Here is a 20,879-nt window from a genome sequence, read left to right as displayed (position 1 = left end):
TTCCTAATTATTATATATCACAGAATTTATGGTCCATCTAACATAAAGGCTTAAGTTGAGTTACCTACTATTAACTTAAAACGACTGTTTTTTAAACTTCTAAGGTAATATGTCATTTTCCTGGCATTCAAGATTTGGCGAATTTCCATTTTTTTTCCCGAGCAAATGTCAATAAACTACAATGCTGTCTATAAGATATTAATAAGCGTAGCTAAAGAAGTATAAAAATTTTTTTGGTCGGAATTGTCATGCTTCGTGAGAATCACCCATATATATATACAGTGAACTCTCGCTACTACGATATCCGATATAACAATAACTCCCTCTATTACAATAATGTTTCTTGGTCCCGACGAACTTTCATATGAATTAATGTTATTCTTCTCTCAATATTACGATATTCTCTTAAGCAATAAACCTCTGTAAAAAGATTTTTTTTCCAAATTTTGTACCGTATTTTCTCCATTTATTAATGGTTCTCAAATGTAAAAAATCTCATTTATCAACTTTTTCCCTTTTTTTCTGACCAGAAAAGATTCACTGTTGACCACCCCAAGACTTTCCATTCTTAGAATTGCTCCCTTATCTCTTAAGAAATCACAAATGTAACATTCCTACAATGATTTCATTTCCTTCATGTTAATAACTGATCATGACTCAGATTTACCACAAGCATCACATTAACACCTGAAAGAGAATTTTTTCCATAGGGGGAGGGTGGAGCACCATTCACAAATGAAAATCATTTTCGTACTTTGAACTAAATGCATACTTTGTTGGTTGACTTAACAGTCAGAAGAATGAATAAACTAGCAAAAATATCGAATTATTTTCAATAAAAGCGATTTTCAGTTTTGTTTGTGATCTTATTTTATTTCAATTGTTTTTAATATTTAAACATAATTAACCTATCTGTAAATTAATATATACATTTATAGTTAATACATATATAACATTAAAATTGAAAAAAAAAAGTTATATTGTGCCCCCAAAATATGTAGGCCCTCGATATAACAATATTTCCCTCCACAACAATAGATTTATTTGGTCCCAAAAATATCGTTGTAGTGAGGTTTTACTGCATATAGTTATCCTTAAAGCTTTATTGTATTAAAATAAATGACAAAAAAAACATTTTTTTCTTATATTTATTTAAGTACCTGTATAAATATAGCAAGTACTTTATAAGTACACATATATGCACTCCATTTGGCATGGTAGGTATATTTTAGAAAAATATTATGAATCAAATATAAATGTTAATTATATTTGATATAATTATAAATGAAATTACAAATATAATTATAAATGAAATTACAAATATAATTATAAATGAACCGACTTCAAGTTTCTACATTTTCACCAAATTGTCCTAATTTTTTTTTTTTTTTTTTTTCATGATTCCTATTAATNAATTTTTTTTTTTTTTGTTCATGATTCAAATTAAAAGTTACTGTTTTTTCTTTCTTTCTTAGAGCAACGTACTATTTTTTTAAAGTCGGTAGTTTACGAATGATAGACGAGGGGAATATGTTAGTTTCAAAAGCGATATCAATGGGTTTTAGTAACATTTTAAGAATAGCATTTGTGTTGGGACTGTTTAACCTGAATTATATATATGGGAAAACGAGAGGTGAGAAAAGGTCTTGGAGAAAATAGCAGGAAGGAAAAGTGTTGAAAAGTAAAAGAAATGATGGCTAGATTAAGTTGAAGGAGATCTTACTAATTATAAAATGAAAGCTAAGGGTCAAATAAATTGGAGTTGTGAGGGGGCCCTAAATTTTTTTATAGGTTATGGTGCCAAAGAATAAGTAACTGTAGCTTAGAGTTTGTTTTAATGCATTAATCTTTAAAAACAAATTATTGATAAAGGAAAAACTTTGATGCTGTAACTAATCACTATAGTGGTAGTAACATAATAGAAGCACATTTTACTTTTAATTTTAATTGATTTTTTAAATGTATTTAAAAATATTTAAATTTAGTGAAACACCTTTAAATGCACTTTTACCACCAGAAGTATTAAATATATAATACACAGACAATGGAATTTACTAAATCCTTACTGAATTTTATACATAACTATTCATTTATACATACTTTTTAAAGTATACTTACTTCACAAAGTGTTGAAAAACAAATTTTAAAACTTCAAAATTACAGGATGGGAGTTTTTTTAGAAGGTCCCTTAAAGTAAAAAGTCGACAACTTTTATCCTGAATTCCAGAAGAAGAGTATGAAGCACCTATAAAAATATAGTAGATTAAGCAATAGCAATATTAATAAAGAAATAGCAACATAAATAAATAATTTTCTTTAGTTACCAGATATTTCAGTCAATTCATTCATTAAGCATGGTGGAATTAAAGGAGGCAGCCGTTTGGAGAAAAAATCTTTCAGGGCAGTGGCAACTGCATTCACAGGAATATCAAGTTCTCTTATGGAAACAGAAGGATCTAAGAAATTGAAAGGATGATGAAACAAATGCATTTATAAAAATAGGTTAAAGATAGAATATAAAAACCCAAGAATTTTGGATAAACTATAATTTGGATTCAGAATTCGGATAATATTTATTCTAATATCTGTGATGCTAATTCTTCACATCAATTGAAAGAAAGAGAAGAGAAAACTTTTTTTCATTCATGAAAAAGGAAGACTGTGACGCTTATTTTTATACATCAAACACTCAAATACCAAGAAATAAATGCTATTCTATAAAAATTGGCATTTATTATTGTTTCTTATTTACTTATTTTTCAAACATCTTATGTTTTGATCCATGGCTACCTTTCTACACCACCCTATAATAATTGAAGAGGCACTTTCAGTATTTGATGTTTTCCGTAATTTTTCAAGAAATACTTAGAATATTGCTTAAATAGGGAAAGATTTATTTTATATCTTCAGAGGTATTTAGGTTATGCGATTTCCCATACTTTTACTTTGGTATTAATAAGCAAAAAATACATATAATTTCATAAACCTAGCTTATATATTCATGTATTTATGGACAATTTAATAAACAACCTTTCCCCCCTTATGTTTCCTTAATATATTTGAAAATATGTTCAATAAAATTAAACAAAATTTTTGGAGCAATTTTTAATTAACAAAACAATTAACCTCTTTAACAAACATTTAAAAATTATGCAAGATATAAGCATTCAAATTCAAGTAGTCTTTTCATACTGCATGCATACAAGGAAAACAAATTTTTTCTTTCTCGTGTGATTGCTGTGAATGAATGGTTTTTAGTAACATATAAAAAAAGTCAGATTTGAATATCTTGTAAATTTAAAAAGTTTTTAGCAATTTTCTAAGTAGTTTTTGTTCTTTTTATGCTGATATATCAAAAATAAAAATAGATTTGTGTTTTTCCTTTCTTTATTATTCGAAAAGAGAGAGTTTTGAATAAAAACATAGCAAATTAGAGATATCAGACAATATTTTTTTAAAAATTTATACAAGAATGGGGATAGAAATGTATATATACCTTCATCAAACTTCTGAAATAAAAGATCTACATGTGCTCTGTTTCCAGGAACTCGATAAATTCCTTCAGAATCTAAACCTTCTTCTTCAATGAACTTAATGCACTTTTCAACAAATAAGGGCGTAGGATTGTCTTCAGACTGCATAAAATCTTCAATACCTTGAACTTGTTGGTTTATAGTTCCACTCTTACCCTGAGCACCTTTCTTTTTCTTTTTTTCAGTCAAACGTTTTTGTCGTTCCTATGATAAATAAATTTATAGAATGAAAATAAAGGATGGGCTTGTCTGCAGCTTAAAATTTTTGCTTTAATCACCATACATTTTCGAATATGAGCAGAGAATTTTTGAAATCTTTATGGGGTGGGGGTGCAGTTGGCATTATAATCAAATCCACCAACTTTGAAAAATTTCTTCTTTTGTTCAGCTTTAGTGATAATCAGTAAATATTACAAAACATAGAAATACATAAAATAATAATTGAAAATGGACCTTAATATAAAAAAATAGAAAAAGACAACTTTTATCCTTCACTCTATCAGTTTTATGAGCTGAGAAGAATGAATCTAAGAATGAATCCTAAAACAGCATAATTGGTTTTTTATTACACAGTGCCTTTTCTTTGGTCCTTTTTAATGCTTTACTTCGGTTTTCCGCCAAGTTTAACTGCTGCTAATGTCAATCCCTAATGGTAAATGAAAAGCATGGAAGAGGAGAGAGAGGGAATAAAAATAGGTTGAGCTGTACAGCTGAAATGTTTGTGGAGAAGAGAGGGGGTACATTTGTATTCCCATGCCCTATTTTTTTCAGTCTGCTTATATACGAGTTCTGAATTTTGGCAAATTTCAAATAAAAAGCTTACTCCTTAACTTATACAACACGGACAGGCTTATATTTGAAATATAAGGTAGTTTTTTTTATTAATACTTTAACTTACAACCTATGTTTCGCTGAATCAACTCCACTAGCCTAACATACAATATCAATTGTTGAGACTTTTTAAATTTCATTATAACGCTCGTGGGCTGCAATAGCGGCACAACTCAAAAAATCAAATTAAAACTTAAAGTTTTAACTGCTAAGCAAAATGCATAAGAAATGCTTTCCTTTTTCGTTTGCTTAAACGAAGATTAAATTCAAGTTGAATTATGAGTTGTACAAGTATTGCTGCTGAAAGAATGTATTTTCATATTTACACCTGTTCTTAGACTAAAACGTGTGTTTTTTTAGTTGTGCCACTATTGCAGCCCACGAGTGATAAGTTTTAGTAGTGCAATATATAACTTTGCAAAACTTAATTTTGCAAGTAATAAAAGTATTATGTCAGCTCGATATTTTGAAATTATTATTAGTACTATGAAATAACCACATAAACTAAATCATGACAAAAAAATACAACAATGAAATCAAAATATCTCTTTTACAAAATAAAGTTTAAAAATTAAAAAGTAGATAACATCAGCTGAATGCTAAAGACTAACATAGTGTATTAAAAAGAGATATTAAGATTTTGCAGAGCTCCATAAAACCAAAGAAGTTTGAATTATAAATGTTAATGTGCAAATATAATTATACACACAGAAAATTTCAAAAGATTATTGACATTTACTTAATTGAATAATTTTACCTATGTGACAGGCAGTGTATAGATTTAGCACAAACTAAGTTAGATTGAATGCTGATTCGTTAAATAATCATTATCAAGTGTTGATGTATTTAATTGATTCACTTCCAATATCAATTATGTAAATGCAAAATAATTTAATTAGCTTAGATTTGTGAAATGCAGTTTGATCTTTCCTTATGGTATCACAAGACATTGCATGAATATTACACCTTTTCAATTTTGACCATGCTTAAGGATTTTGAAACAAATAATACTTGAGAAATTGTATAGATTATTATAAAATAGATATTTTCCTAACACACATTAACTTCAAACAAATTTTACAATGTTGATCCGAAAGTGTTCAGTTTAGCCATACAAAAGTAGTATCTTCATAAAATAGTATGGGGAATGAATGCATTTTTAAAATAAGAAGGCTTAGAAATCAGGAATAAACTCCAATACATGCTACTTAGTCAGTGGCATTAAATAACATCACCACAACCTCTGTGGTGCCAAGGGGAGTTTTAATTAAGTTCTTTCTCTAAATTTTACTTTTTCATCACAATTAAAATTTTTATTATCTCAAATTAAAATAAAATTACTGATCATACCCAAATATCTCTCCACCTCAGTGGTTTTGTTTTACATTACAGGGGTGCTGCTCGCAAAATATCAAATTGTCGCACCAGAAATTGCATTTCGTCTCAGTTAAAATCTCTTTTTGGCTCAGTTTGTCTAAGCTAAAATTATTTTGACTCAGTTTATCTCAGCTAAAATGACTATTAATCAGTTTGATAGCAATATAAAGATAATTTTCAGGATCCATAAAACCATTAATAGCATACTAGGAGTACTACAATTATACATACATTCACTATTGCTAGGATTTTAAAAAACCTGCATATGATTGATTATAAGAGTCCACAAAATTGTTTTATGGACTCTGTTGTTTTCATATATATTGCATTTATCATTTATGCCAATGAATAGTATCTGTTCCAGAATTTTACAAAGTAAATTTTAACTTTCTTATTTTTTAAAATATAATGGTGTAACCTTTCTAAAAAGAAATATCTATTTAGTTTTGGTAATTCAAAAGGGAAAATACCCACTTTATTTTGAGCTCAAATTTCATCTCAAAATATATAACTATTCAGTTACAATGGAAGGTCTACAGATTTCAATAATTAAAAGAGAAATTCAGTAATTAAATAATGAGAGTTAAAAAAAATGCAAATAACACAAAAAAAACCCCACTCTTTGACAGAATTCAGGAGGTGCAGTGAAATTTTGAAATATTTTAGGTAAGAATTTTTCAAAAAAATTTTAGGGAGCACTTAATAGCCAAAAATTAGCTTATATACATTTTTATATCAAAACAGAAATATATAAAAACTATTATAAACAATTTAAAAAGACACATATAAATATACTTTTCTTTCTAAAATGACTTGCATCCTTTATTAAGTATAAAAGTAAACTTTTTAGTTAATTGGCATTGACTAGTAGATTGCACTTTCTTGCATTCACAAGATCAGTTAGTTGACTATGTTCTTTTAATTTATATAGCTAAATATACAATCATAAAATGTAATTATGAATGCACTTAGTAATTGTTTAAATGCAACAACTGTAGAAAAATATGTCACATCTTTACAGTAACTATGTCAAGAAAAAACTTAATTCTACTTCTTTCTAGAATCGTGATACTGGATTTTAAAATCGCGTGAATATGAATCGCGATTTTGGATTATAAAATCATGTGAATATGAATCGCTTTGTTGGATTTTAAAAACACGAAAATACAAATCACGATATTGGATTTTAAAATCGCGTGAATATGAATCACGATTTTGGATTATAAAATCACGTGAATATGTATCACTATTTTGGATTTTAAAATCGCGTGAATATTAATCACGATTTCGGATTATAAAATCACGTGAATATGAATCGCGCTGCTGGATTTTAAAAACGCAAATCACGATATTGGATTTTAAAATCGCGTGAATATGAATCGTGCGGTTGGATTTTAAAATCGCGTGAATGTGAATCACGATTTTGAATTTTAAAATCACGTGAATAAGAATAGCGCTGTTGGATTTTAAAAACGCGAAAATACAAATAGCGATATTGAATTTTTAAATCGCGTAAATAAGAATCACGATGAATAATTTTTAGATCACGTGAATACGAATCGCAATGAGTAATTTTTAAATAGCGTACAAATACGAAAAACGAGATCTGATATTACAACTGCGTGATAACGAATCGCAATATTGGATTTAAAAATGCGTGAATACGAATCGCGACGTTGGATTTTAAACTCGCGAGAATACAGATCGCGATATTGAATTTTTAAATTGAGTGAATAGGAATTGCTAGTATGATTTTTAAATAGCGTAAAAAAAATCACAACACGTAAGTTTTAAATCAATTAAATACGAAAATCGATGATGGATATTCAAATCGTCTGATTAAAAATCGCGATTTTAGCACATTCCAGCGCAGTTCTTAATATTTAAAATTCCGAAAATCAGCCAAACAAAAAAAAAAATAATCAAATATCGGCTGTCGAAACGAAACGCTTAGACTCCTTTCCACTCTATAGCGGAAGTCGCCGTAATCTGACTAATTTTAGTTTCTGGAACTTGGTCGGAAATTTTAAAAATTGGGAGAAAAAAGCATATTTCCGCTTTTTCGCGGAAGTCTTTCATCCCTGAATAATTATGTGCACTGTAGAGTTTCCTAAGAAAAAAAAGCAAGATAATAACCAATAGTTTAATGGAAGAATACCCTCTTTTCTTACAAGATCACGTGCATATGACACTGATTGCTACTCACTGCTGTACATAATCCAATTGTAGACACGAAACGCATATTCTATATGCATTCCAATAGCTGATTTGCCAAACGGAATTTCTGACATTTAAATGACGCATTTAGGAGGCGTGAACGGCAAAATGCTCTCCAATGACTCACGGCGATACGGATTAATATTTGAAACTGAATTCAGGTTTGTCAAATTTTGGACGTTTTGTCTCAGAATGGCGCAGCTTTGGCAGTAACTGAGTAGAGTGTCGCAAAATGGCGCAGTTATGCCGTTTTGTTTCAGTTTGTCGCAAATGGCGCAGGCGTAGCATCCCTGACATTATAATTTTAAATGTTTTGAAGGTAAGTCATTGAACACACATAAATCTTGCAGGAGGGACACACTTAAGTCTAGGTACGCTACTGTATGTAATCCAATTATAAATCACATACCTAATATTAAGACATTTAAAACTGCTATGTTAAAAATCAGAAAAAAATACTGCAAATATTTTGCCAATTAGGTAAAAATTAGCATAACATTTTAAGTAAAGTTTTATATCACAGATAAATCTTACTTCTTCCTTTATTCTACGTTTCTCCTGTTTTTCATCTTCTCTATTTTTCTTCCTTTCTTCTTTCTTTTTTCCTGCTTTATCGTTTTCTGATTTCCCCTGAAACAGAAAAATAAGTTATTAGAGCTTTCAATTCTAAAATAAATAAAAGTAGCCTTTTATCCCAAAAATAAAGGCATATTTATGCTAGCTAAAAACATTTATAAAAGCCTGATAGTTATCATAACATAAGTTTAGAAAAAAATTAGATAAAGAAGAAAATAGTAGATGTAGAAATACCATCCATGTTTCTAAAAACTATCAAGACACTGACTCTTCATTTTAGTTCTTACTTTTAGGGAGAGAATGGATTTTAAAAACAAATTTAATCTTTTGGGAGTTATTGAACTGAGAATATTAGACACATCAATGCCCTGTGTAATAACATGGGCAAACTCGTTTGTTGTTGGAAGAATGCAATTAAAAATTAGACTTACTTTGCGAAAGACAAGTGAAAGAATGTTATAATTTTTACACAGAGAAATTTCGTGATTCAAAGTAAAAAATGAAAAGACACATTTCATTCAAGAAAAATTGATTTCCTTAAGCACTTTGAAGCCTAATTTTACATTAGAGCAGCATGTACATGCTTTTCTCATTTTAAACAACATATGAGCAGCAGTTTCAGCAGATAATTGTAACTCAAAACTGCTTTCAACTTTTAAGTTAATGAAGACAAACTCAAAAATTTTTTAGCCAGAAACCTTTCCACAATAAAAGGGGTAAAAGAAGTTTTACCCCTTTTATAGTGGAAAGGTGTTAAAGAAGGGGTAAGTTTTCTAAATGCTAAATTACAATTTTTAGAGCAAAAAAGTAAATGATTCAACCAATACATGGTAATTAGGCCAGTAATAAACAAATTTTCACAATAACAAATTGTTGTTGTTTTTATACATTGTCAGGTACTAAAATGGAAATATTGACAAGACAATATGATGCAAAAATAGAATGTTTAATTGAATATTTCTATTTTACTAATCAAACAATGTAAAGTGCAATATATTACTGACTGTTTATTGTAATTATTAAAAAAAGTGAAAAGAAAAATTGAAGTTAATTATTGACAGGAAACAGAGCACTTTATTTCATGATTACAACTGAAGAACAGATAAAATAAGTCAGCAAAAGTAGCCCTAGTAGCAAGAGAAAAAATGTAGAATTTTTTTCATTCAGAAATATAGGATATGAAGCAACAGAAGCCATTGGATTACATAATCTAGATTTTCTATGCGTTTGCACTTGTAGCCTTGATTTATAACAACTTACTCTGTAAAAAGAATATTTTCAGTTATGTTAAATATAACACAAATAATTTTATTAGTTAAATTCGTTTATTTTTTTATTTGAGTGTCTTAAGTTTATGAGTGGAACAATAAATTTAGTTTAATGATTTATTACTGTTTCAATATATTTTGCATTCTGTTATTTTTAACATATATGCTAGTTTATTCAAAAATTGTGTATAAACAAATTTTTTTTCACCAAAAAAATTCCCAAAAATTTTTAATAATTAGCAAACTTTACTTTCTGAAAATATTATGAACATAAGTTATTGTAATTTTTGAAGGAAAAAAAAAACTAAAATTTGGAGAAAATTTAAAAAAAAAAAAAAAACCTCTGTTTTGGGGAATTGTTAAGTTTTGAGAATTTTCAGTACTTCTGAGAAAGTGACAATAAACACTATAGATATATGTTTTGTGAAAAAAACTTTTCCTGTGTTTCATTTAATGTGATAAAAATCAACAGAAAAAATATTATTACATATATCATGGGAAAAAGAGGATTAGAAAGAAAAAAAGTTCATGGAAAACAAATTCGTAAGTCGATAAAATATACCTATGTACGTACATATATATTCGTTGTTTCTCTCATTTATGTTAGTGGAGAAAATATTCTAAATGTCTAATGGTTATAAAAATAAGAAATTTTTCAATCCTCAGTTTAAGAGTCAAAGTCAGTGGGAAATAAATATGCTTTGATATTTATCAACCATTTGCTGCCAAGCTGCTGTAAAGTGTAGTCTGTTTATAGACTAAGACTCAGGGAGAAAAAAACTATACAATTTTGATACAGCAATGAAGCCAAGAAAAAATAAGTATAAAAATAGTAATAAATTGTGAGTAAAAGAACACTGTAGCAAGTGGGTAGTAGCAGCACTTCAAAACACAAATAGTCTACAAACTGAATAATCAGAAGTATCAATTACATACCAAATTTAAAGAAATAATAATAATTAATACTAACTCGAGCATTAGTGGAACCATCTCTAGGGGATGCTATCTCATAACTGGAGTCATCTTCTTGTGGAGGAACAGAAGGAATTGACTGCTCAATTTTCAATTTTGCTAAAAATATCAAATAGAGATAAATTTGAGAAACAGGAAAATGCAAAACAAAAGAAAACAATTTTAACATATTGTGTACATATAATTTAACACAAAAATATAAACTTATTTTCTCAGTTATTCAATTGAAAATAAGAACTACATACAAGCGAAAAAACACAGCTAATATTAAAAAAAAACAAACGTTTTTGCACATCAAGCATTACTTTATATTTTAACTCAAAATACTCAGACAAATTACAAATAAGGAAAAAATAAACAAAATCTAGTTATAAATAAAATGAGTTACATAACACATGCTTAATATAGCAATTTATTTTACAACTTAAGCAAACATCAAAAACATATTTTGTGATAGTATTAATAGAAAGGATAATTTATGTCTTGTCTTGCACATAAATTTGGTCTAAATGATGAAGTAAATCAATTACATTTTGCCTTCATTATATAGTTTAAAGTATTACTGTATGATAAATACCGATATGCATTTACCCTTAGAAATATTTAATAAAACCATGGGGCTTATTACCAGGGATACAGAACTGATTTTGCTATTAAGTTACTCTGAACGGAAAGTGGGTTTTATCGGATTGCAGAATTCTCAACAGACACTTTGACATAACATGGCATTTTGAAATCAGACACTGAAATTTTAATTGCATTAAAATCAGCTAGCTTTAATTACATTTGACCAATCAGAGAATGAAATTAAAATATAAAATATCCAAATATGTGTCAGACAGGGAGAATGTAAGACCATTTACTAATGTTTTACTATAATACGCGATAGGAAATACTTTCTAGAAATAATTAATTTCCTGAATAAGGTAAAAAAAAATTGAAAATATGGCTAGGCAACTCACAGGGTAACGGGAAGGAAGATCACTTAACTTGAGTTTTAACGTATTCCTTTTTCGATATTTCAATAAATATATCTCAACTTTCTTTTTAGCAAAGCACAATTTTTTTTTCTCAAAAAATAAAAGATTAATCAAACTCAATAAAAATATCTGTATTATTTATTTTATAGACCCACCAGTTTAGTTAATTTTAAATCGGAAATTAATTATAAAATTAATAACGAAACTAACTGTTGAAACTACATATAAATATTAACCCTCCACATATGGCTCAGTTTTTAAACTTTCCGGTCCTGAAATACGGGGCGATTTTTTTATTACATTTTCTTTATCTACATATGTTACAATTCACATCTTCATCAGTTGTTTTAAAATAATACATGAATTTTAATAGCTTTTACGTTTTCAAAAAATATATAATACGGCACCCACTATTTCAGCGGGCAGATTTACGAGTGAAAAAATTCCTGTGATATTTTTATTTTCAAATGAGTTATAATATTTAAACATTTTGTCTCAAAAAATGTTATAGAAATTTTGTAACAAAACAGAAAAAATAAAAAAAAAAAGATCAGTTTTACTTTGTTAGAATATATACATAAATATGAAGAAAAAAAAATCATTTTTAGTAAATATGACAACTTATTTATATTGATCTTAGAAATAAAGACAGTATTATTTTCACTAACATCATTATTATGGAAAGTTTTTCTTGGGTGTGATACACCTCGAAACATAGAACATGAGAGACTGTTTACCAGGGATATAAGAAGAAAGATAGTTATTTCTTGCAGAGGCAGAATAATAGTTTAGGAGTAAAAATGAAGAAATGCAGCACTTCAAAAGCAAAAACATTTTTTGGATCACCGCTCTGAATCCCAAAACTTAATTAAGTATCGTTAGTCCAACAATCTACAATGTTTCAATATTTGGTTACAATATGCATTTTTTTTNCCAATTTTTTTTTTTTTGGGGGGGGGGGGTCTTCTAAGTTGTTAAACAGGAAGGAAACAAGCCATCTCTGTCTCGCTGAAAAAGAGAGCACAACTCTAAACTCTCGTAATATACCAGTTTTTCCACATTCCCTTGAATAATGCTTGGAAAGCAAAGCCCCCATCGTTTCCCCACTATTCATTCACCTACTTCCTTCTCTTCCTGTCTCTCCTACTCCATTTTGTCTTTAACTTCCCATGAGGCAATGACATTTATATCTCACTCATAGAATACAGAGGATTAGAAATAACATTCAAAGAATTAATCAATAGAACATAAGAGAAAATTTTAAACTTTTTGTTTCAAAACTAAAAAATATGTTGCAGTAAGTACAGAGTTAATAAGCTGGTTCCTCAGTAGTTAAACAGTAACAATCATGGTAAAGATGGACATTGTTTGAAACAGGAAAAAGTTTAGTAGCAAACCAAAAAAGCTAAAAATTGAAATTCAAAAATGTTATAGGCAAAATACATTGTAAATAACTGAAAATATTCCTAAAAAATGAGCAACAAAAAAAGTGTAAGCAAGGAGCATATATCCATAGAATATTAAAGTTTTAATAAAAAAATGTCAAAGTGTGATTTTATTTATTAATTGTCTTGACAAATCTTGGCAAGTGGCAATTGACAAATCTTGGCAAGTGATTTTTGAATCATACAATATGAATCCAAGTGTGAGATTTTTAAATATATTGCGATGTGATTATAAATTGCATGAATACGAATTGTGATGTGTAATTTTAAACTCAAGTGAATATGTATTGTGATACGTGATTCTGAATTAAGTTCTAGAAAGTTCTGAATTAGTCCTAGGTAGAAAAGCAGTTTAAAAAGCAGAATTCCGCCAAAAAGCATAAAAACTCATCCCTGTTAAAAGTTGTGGCAATGGCCCAATATGGATACTTGAAATTTTCACCTCAAAGTGAGCTTTAGTTTCCATCCCGGATTACCTGGGTGGGAGGTCAAAAGCGAAAAAAATTAAACTATACTTCATAGACAAGAGAGGTATTGTATTCTATATAGCTTTATTTGTTGAATTAAATGAAACCAAAATCAAGTAAATAGTACTAATAGCTTAAAAGTTATATAGCTTAAAAATTTAAATAGCTTAAAAGACATTTAATAAATATGATAAACAAAAAAATTATAATGTCTGGGTTATACCTATTTACGCTTCTGATACTCCTATCCTAGATAAATGAGGTATTATCTGCTATGTATTTTTTGTTAATGCTAAATCTAATGAGATTGAAACAAAGTCAATAAGATTGATAGTTCAAACTTATTACACTTTTTATAAATAGAAAGTACTGTTTTGCACTTATATTATTTACACTTCTGACTATATAGATAAGAAGTATAGAATCTTTTAATTTTATGTAGAACCAAACTTTTTTTTATGCTATACCAATTTAACTGGACCAACAGTTGAGAGTTTAAAACATTAAAAGCATAAATTTATTTCTATATCTTTTCACACATAAAACCATTATCAATTACTTACTTTTGATTTTATTAACTTTAACACAAAGAAATACATAAATAATGGTTTATGTCTCAACAGATAGCAATATCAGACATTAATGTGTACAAAAATTGTACTTTTATAGATGAAACCTTCATAACTTTTAAGCTATTAGTCCTTTTGATTCAGTTTCTGTTTCACTCAATTTAATGTTAGGAATCTGATAAGGACACTTAACAGTAGTAACCTAAGTATAACCAGAGATGTGGGGGAGGAATGTTTGTTAAAACTCAGTCGATATGCTATATCTGAATTCAAGGATATTACATGAAAAATTAAACATAAAATCAACTTAACATTATCGTTAATTGCTTCCTTTTGCATAGATATCTTACTTAACATACTTTAAAGTTTTTTCCACCTTTATCTAAGAGTTTTATAATTCTTAACTTTTATGGAAAAACTTTTCTTATCGACATTTTAAAGAGCTGGATAAAAAGCACACTCTCAGGAAAAAATTTGGGGTGAAAATGACCTTTTCATACACGTGACTCTGAAACTGAAAGAGGGAATTTTTTTAATACATACAAAAATCAGGGGGGGAAATAAAAAATTGGAAGAAATAAGGTAACTAATTTCTAAATTTAGGAACACAATAGCTTAACAGAAAACAAAAAAGAGGACATTTTTAGAGAGGATAACAATGTGAACTTGACATAGCTTAAGGGACATTGATGAAAATTTATTGAGTTGATCTTATAAATACATTTTAATTGTAATAAAGATCAGGTAATTTATTTAATTGTAAATATAAGCAGTTTAATACATTTTTAGAAGGCACAATGCAAATGACCTTGCATAGGCAGGAACACATAATAACTGCAGAGTAAAAGGTAAATTATTTCTACTCCTGATTTGCGATTCATAATCTTTTTTGTACCTTTTCCCTTTAATTAAATTATTTTATTATATACGAACTCAATTGAGTGAATGAAGGTTTTATCATAACCTTAGTAGTAATCTCCTCACGCTATAAGCTATTCATTAAACCACAACACTATGGAGAAATCAATTTATTGCAAACAGGTGGAAGCAAACTGCCATTGCCTTTATATTTTATTTTCAACATTACATAATTCATAAATATCCATTTACCTTTCTGGATGAGCCAAATTGAAAAATATAAAAAGTTTGCTACCTACTTAGTAATATCATGCATGAACAGGAAAAAGGATTTGTTAAAATGATAAATTGTGGCCCAATAACAGTTTCATTATATATACTCAGAAATAATCAACTTTGCCTTTAAGATTTAAAAGGAGGGAAAAGAGTAGGCTCTTTTTAAAAAAGTTAGCAGATTCAACAGGAAAAAAACTACAACATCTGCCTGATTTTAGTAATAATTGCACAAACAAGAATAATAGCACAAGTAATAATTGCAAAAGAAGCATAGCAAAAAATATTTTGATTTTTATGTACTTCCTTCTTTTAATATAGTGCAAAAATCTTAGATATAACATATACAAAAAAAAGACACTAAATCAAACAAATGTTTAATTGAAACACAAACAATAACATTTTAGGTATTAGTTTATTTTGGAGTAGATATTGTTTGTATGTTATTAATTTATTAGTTCATATTTTCACCAATTGTATACTATATTTGAAAAAAAAAAAAAAAAAAAAAAAAAAAAAAAAAGAGAGGTTATTTTGAAATTTTTTTTTGTACCTGGAAATCACCAAAAATTACAGATGAAAATCCAAAGCATTAGAAGAATAACGTTTGTGTGCTTGAATAATTGGAAAGGGACACCAGGAAACAAGATTATACACACATATATGAAGCTAACAAGATATAAAAAGCATGAACTAATCAAGCACTAACTACATAGGATGAAAGAAGCTTATACATTCTTTATAAATAAAGTTCTTAGAATAGTGCAGCATAATAAAATTTTATCATTTATAAAACTTAGAAGTTGTATAATATTACCCCAATAATGTGAAATAAAAGTTTCATGGTCGAATTTTTAATGAGTAATTAGTTCAATGAAAGCTTTTTGTAAAAATTGACAGGAATTTGGTTGTATCATCTCTGAAAACTATTAGGTGTAATAAGTATTTATTAAATTTATTAGTATGGAGAGCTTTAGGCTGAAATCATAGCTATCCATTAATTTATTAAAAGCATGCAAGTCTAAGATCACTATATTCATGCTACTTCTTTGCTTTGAAATACTGCAGTGGAGGGTTGGGAATCTATTTCTCTTTTCAAATGCAAGCCAAAAGGAAGGGAAGCACGTACAAGAGGTAGAAAGAGAAATAGAGAACTTACATGAAGGAGAGAAGAGATCACTATCAGAAGTAAGAGCACAAAACTGAAGAGAATCTCCTATAGGAGGAGGTTGGGACTTTTCCGTTTGTTGTGGCTGCTGTTGAGCTTGTAATTTCCTGCGCCGCAAGCGAAAGGAACGCTTGTGTTTGTATTTCTGGCGATGAGAGGATTTATATCTAGGATCATCTTCTTCAGATAGATCACTGTCTTCAGAAGGTGAATTGTTTCCACTTCCACGAACTGAAATCATACCAAACTCTCATCTCAGAGCAGTCAACTAAATTCATTACCTATTCAATTCTTTCAGCCAAATATATTTTCCGAAGAACTGAGCTTAAAAAGCTAAAAACTTGAAACAGTATGTATCGGTTAGCAGGTAAGTGCAACAGCATTTCAAAACCATTTATTTTTAGTACTGCAATAGCTCCGAATTCAACTTCGAAAATAAAATAAAATTTCAAGGAACAATATCACAATTATATTGAAGTTAGATGATGCAACCAAGCTTTCCTTTCTATTAATTAGTTGAAAAATAAGATGCTCATGAAAATATATTAATGTCAAAGAAGAAAGTATTTAGAGTTCTTAATAATACTCCATCAAACCAAAAGATTACATAGCAAACAATGAAACTTAAGGAAACTGTTTGATCAAAGTAAATTTTTCTAATGCACAATACTTTTTGCACATTTAATCTGTCAAACTATCGATTACTATGTACTTAAAACACACATATGTATTTATTATATATTAACTATAGTAACACTTTAGGGAACTTATAAATTTAAAATATAATACTTATTCTGACACAAGAAAAGATTTGATTGAAAGAATGAAATAAACAGTACTAGAACAGTATTACAAAACAAAATGTATTTCACAACAGAATAAATCTTTCAACCCACCTGTATGTAAGTAAAAAACAAATAAACTTAATTGTGCAATTTAAAGAATTTTTCCTAATTAATAAAATAAAGTTAAAAACAAAACAAATAAACAGTTTTTAACAGTCAACAAAAACAAAAGGGCACAGGAAAACAATATTGAATTTCATGCACAGTGAGAATAAAAATATATACATATATATAGAGAGATAAAAAAAATGTTAGAGTATGCAATTATCTTTCGTTAATATTTACAACTAGTAAAAAGAGTGCTGAAAAATTATTTGAGAGAGAGAGAAGAAAATAGCAGATAACTAATTTTTAAAAAAAAGAAGCTAATATGTATGATTGAGTAACTGCACTTCTGTGACATGCAATGTGCAAATATTTTCAAAAAATATCATGCTGCAGTCTATTAAAATTGTGGGGTTGGGGACATGAAAATACCTTTGTCAAGTGGATCAAGAGATTGAGCAGTTACAATCCTCTGACCCCCAGGAAATGGTGGGAGTGGAGGTGGTGGCCCTTCGAATGAAGGGATCCGAGGAGGAGCAACAGGTATGCCACGCTTTTTACGGGTTTTCTTGTGAGGGGTAGGTTTGCGATTTGCTTTAGAGTAAACCTCCCTTTGCCTGCGTTCCAATGAACTCCATTCACTTTCAGAATCAGAGCCTAACAGTAAGGAATATAAGCATCAGCTTTTAAAATTATGTGCATCTAAACACCAAAGCAAGAAAGAACAAAAGCTTTTTTAGAGCACATTACAGATGTTGACTATTTTAATAACTTTTTCTAAATCAATAGTTTTTTTCTAAAAATAAATTCCAGATAAAAACAAATGACTACAGATTATTTAATTTTGCTTACAATATGATTATGAATATTTTGAAATAAGCATACAATAGAAGTAGCAGGAGAAATATAGGCACAAAAAATACATTTTTGATAACAGCTTATGGCACAAAAAAAGCAAAAGCTGGTCTTTGAATGATGTGTAATTTGAAAAAGACTTATCATAATTTTAGTACTTATGCAACCAACATAATAAATTAAGGTTAATAATTTAAAAATAGCTTTTGTTCTTAGTGTGGATTTTAAAGAGATATCATTATATGTAAGAACATTGTTCTCAAATTAGTTAAGATGTTTTACAAAGAAACTAAGCAAATATTTAAAGACAAACTTATCTTAATGCCAACTATTTTAATCTTAATTCATATACTGTGGGAAATTAAATTAGATTACATACAAGATCTGTTAGAAATATGTAAATAAAGTGAAGGAAAAAAAAATTAAATCATAAGTATATTTTTAAGAGTTTAAATTTAGCATATTTAAATACATATTAATAAAGAGCAGTACAAAACGTTTTTCAAAAACGTTTTTATTTCTAAACTGCTATATATGTTGAATTTAACCAATAATTTCAAACAAAATAAACTAAACCCCTTTTGAAAATAGTATACCAGAAACAGATCAGGAAAAATTATACTCACATTTTTAAATGCAAGATGGGAAAAAGAAGTAATGCATTCTGAATGCCAACCAATAGTGACATAATGGTTGAATATAACACAAACTTATGTAATTCACACTTTGAATTTGGTACCAAAATAATTCAAGTAATTTTATCAACTTGATTTAACACACTTAAAAAAAATAGATCTGGATGTCAGAAAGGAGGAAAGTAAATAGTCAAATGATAATATAAATAATGAAAACTAATTGAAGCGCTTACTTACATAGGGACTTACCTCGATCAAAAGTATCACGATTCCCATGTCTTCTAGTTAAAGACCTGATTCTATGAGGTTTACTGTCAGGTAAGGCATTGTGTACAACTGCATATTCATATTCATTGCGGTCAGTAGAAAACAAGTGCACAGCATCCTAAATTACACGAAACATGCACGTCGTATTAACAAAAAATAAAAATTGAAAACTAACGGAAAACTGGAAGGAATCCTAAGAACAGTGTACCTTTACTTGAGCATATTCATTGCCTAGATCCATGCTTTCAGGGGTGGCCAAGGGAGCATGCATTAGGCCAACTTTAGGCAAGGTAGCTCCTGATTTATGGGAGGTTAAATTTATTCTTCCGATAGCATCAGTTAAATGTCCATATTGTTTAAGATCTATTTTCTTAGGCTAAAATAATAAACAAAACGTATAAAATACAAATAACTGAGGCAAAAAAAAATTAAAAACTCAAAACTCAGCTTAATTCTGATGCATGATGAAAGCATAACATTCGCCTTACTTTCAAAATTATAAAAAAGAAAACGAAAGAAATTGAAAAATTAAGAAAATATAAATGAGTAAAAACATGCTACGAAAACAAAACCAACAAGGATTCGATCTAGTTTAACAAAGTTGCTAGTATATTTTATAGACATCAATTCTGAGCTATACTTGATGTTCTGGTTATGCCACCTAGATCAGAACTGCTTCTGTGCCATGTTACTGTTTTGCACATATATATAAATATAAAAACAAGGTTAATTTTTGGATATAGAAAATATTTTTAATTATTTTGTTTGATTAGATGATCAATTGCTTGCAGCTTACCATTGTATCGACAGTTTTTGAACAAAAAAGGAATAAGGAAAAAAAAATAATAATAATTATGTAGTTCATATAAAAAGTTTAAAGAAAATAATTCAAGAAAAAATTTGAATGAAAGTATCTCAGACTTTAAAAAAGAGAAGAACAGAATAAAAAATTACATAATATTTAGAACTACAGCTTTTGAGTTGTCTTCTTAATAAAAGTAAGACTACAAAGAGCAGAGTTAAACTTAATAAAGCAGATTGCAAGAAAAATAAGCTTTTAAAAATATAAACAAAGAAAACTATTATTATTTAAAGTAGCAAAAATTAAAATGTTGAACTTTAAATTGTAGGAAGATTATAAGTGAAAGATTTTAACATGTGTTTGAATACTAAAATTATTTTAAAAACAAACAAAGAAACTATAACACATATTCTTCTTATAACTCAAAAACATAAAAAAAAAACATTGGACAAAACAAGGAAAAAAACAGAAAGGAATAACAAAATAACAATGAAAAAAGTCAGTTCAGTGTAGTCCATAGAATCTATTGCGTCTACTGTCGTAATATTTCGACCTAAGATATCCAACATTGAGTGCAGGGTATCCATTTTCTCATCTGTTTGCATAATTTGCAAATGGGGATTGGGACAGTAATTATCCGATGCAAGATGTTTTAATACTTTCTTTTTGCTCTTGTTATAACAAGCAGCAATTAAATTTAATGTTTATCTCACTTGACATGACTTTGATGATCTTAGTTGGAGACTTGATTTTGTAGAAATACCATTTAAAAGTATTGTAAAATAATCTTTTAAAAACATTAGAATTAGAATTTGTTGCTCAGCAATTTGTTTATCTTTACAAACAAGACTGGAAATAAATAAAACTTGATTCCTTTAACACTGATATGATTGTGT

The 20,879-nt window shown here is 28.3% G+C and overlaps 2 protein-coding genes across 40 annotated transcripts in view; one reads left to right on the top strand and one right to left on the bottom strand.

Annotated features, from left to right (window-relative positions):
- LOC107452630 (uncharacterized) overlaps positions 1–20,879 on the top strand; it is a 479,485-nt gene that overhangs the window by 306,112 nt on the left and 152,494 nt on the right. The gene's annotated exons all lie outside the window — the stretch shown is intronic.
- The window catches only part of LOC107452604 (Rho GTPase-activating protein 190), a 125,367-nt gene that overhangs the window by 4,616 nt on the left and 99,872 nt on the right, over positions 1–20,879 (bottom strand). For 5 of the 38 annotated variants that reach the window (XM_016069116.3, XM_043054291.2, XM_071187862.1 and 2 more), the window contains 9 exons: positions 19,390–19,557; positions 19,152–19,299; positions 17,857–18,081; positions 16,526–16,765; positions 10,773–10,873; positions 8,493–8,588; positions 3,497–3,737; positions 2,325–2,456; positions 2,119–2,245 (listed from right to left, as the gene is read on the bottom strand). In XM_016069116.3, coding sequence (XP_015924602.1) covers positions 2,119–2,245; positions 2,325–2,456; positions 3,497–3,737; positions 8,493–8,588; positions 10,773–10,873; positions 16,526–16,765; positions 17,857–18,081; positions 19,152–19,299; positions 19,390–19,557 — 1,478 coding nt within the window. The remainder of the gene's footprint in view (positions 1–2,118; positions 2,246–2,324; positions 2,457–3,496; positions 3,738–8,492; positions 8,589–10,772; positions 10,874–16,525; positions 16,766–17,856; positions 18,082–19,151; positions 19,300–19,389; positions 19,558–20,879) is intronic. The other 33 variants (XM_016069124.3, XM_071187869.1, XM_071187871.1 and 30 more) reach the window with 11 other exon arrangements.

This window comes from Parasteatoda tepidariorum, chromosome X1, assembly GCF_043381705.1.
Source record: "Parasteatoda tepidariorum isolate YZ-2023 chromosome X1, CAS_Ptep_4.0, whole genome shotgun sequence".
Taxonomy (NCBI): Eukaryota; Metazoa; Arthropoda; class Arachnida; order Araneae; family Theridiidae; genus Parasteatoda; species Parasteatoda tepidariorum.
The sequence above is the reverse complement of the archived record's forward strand: the minus strand, read 5'-3'. Positions and strand labels throughout refer to the sequence as shown.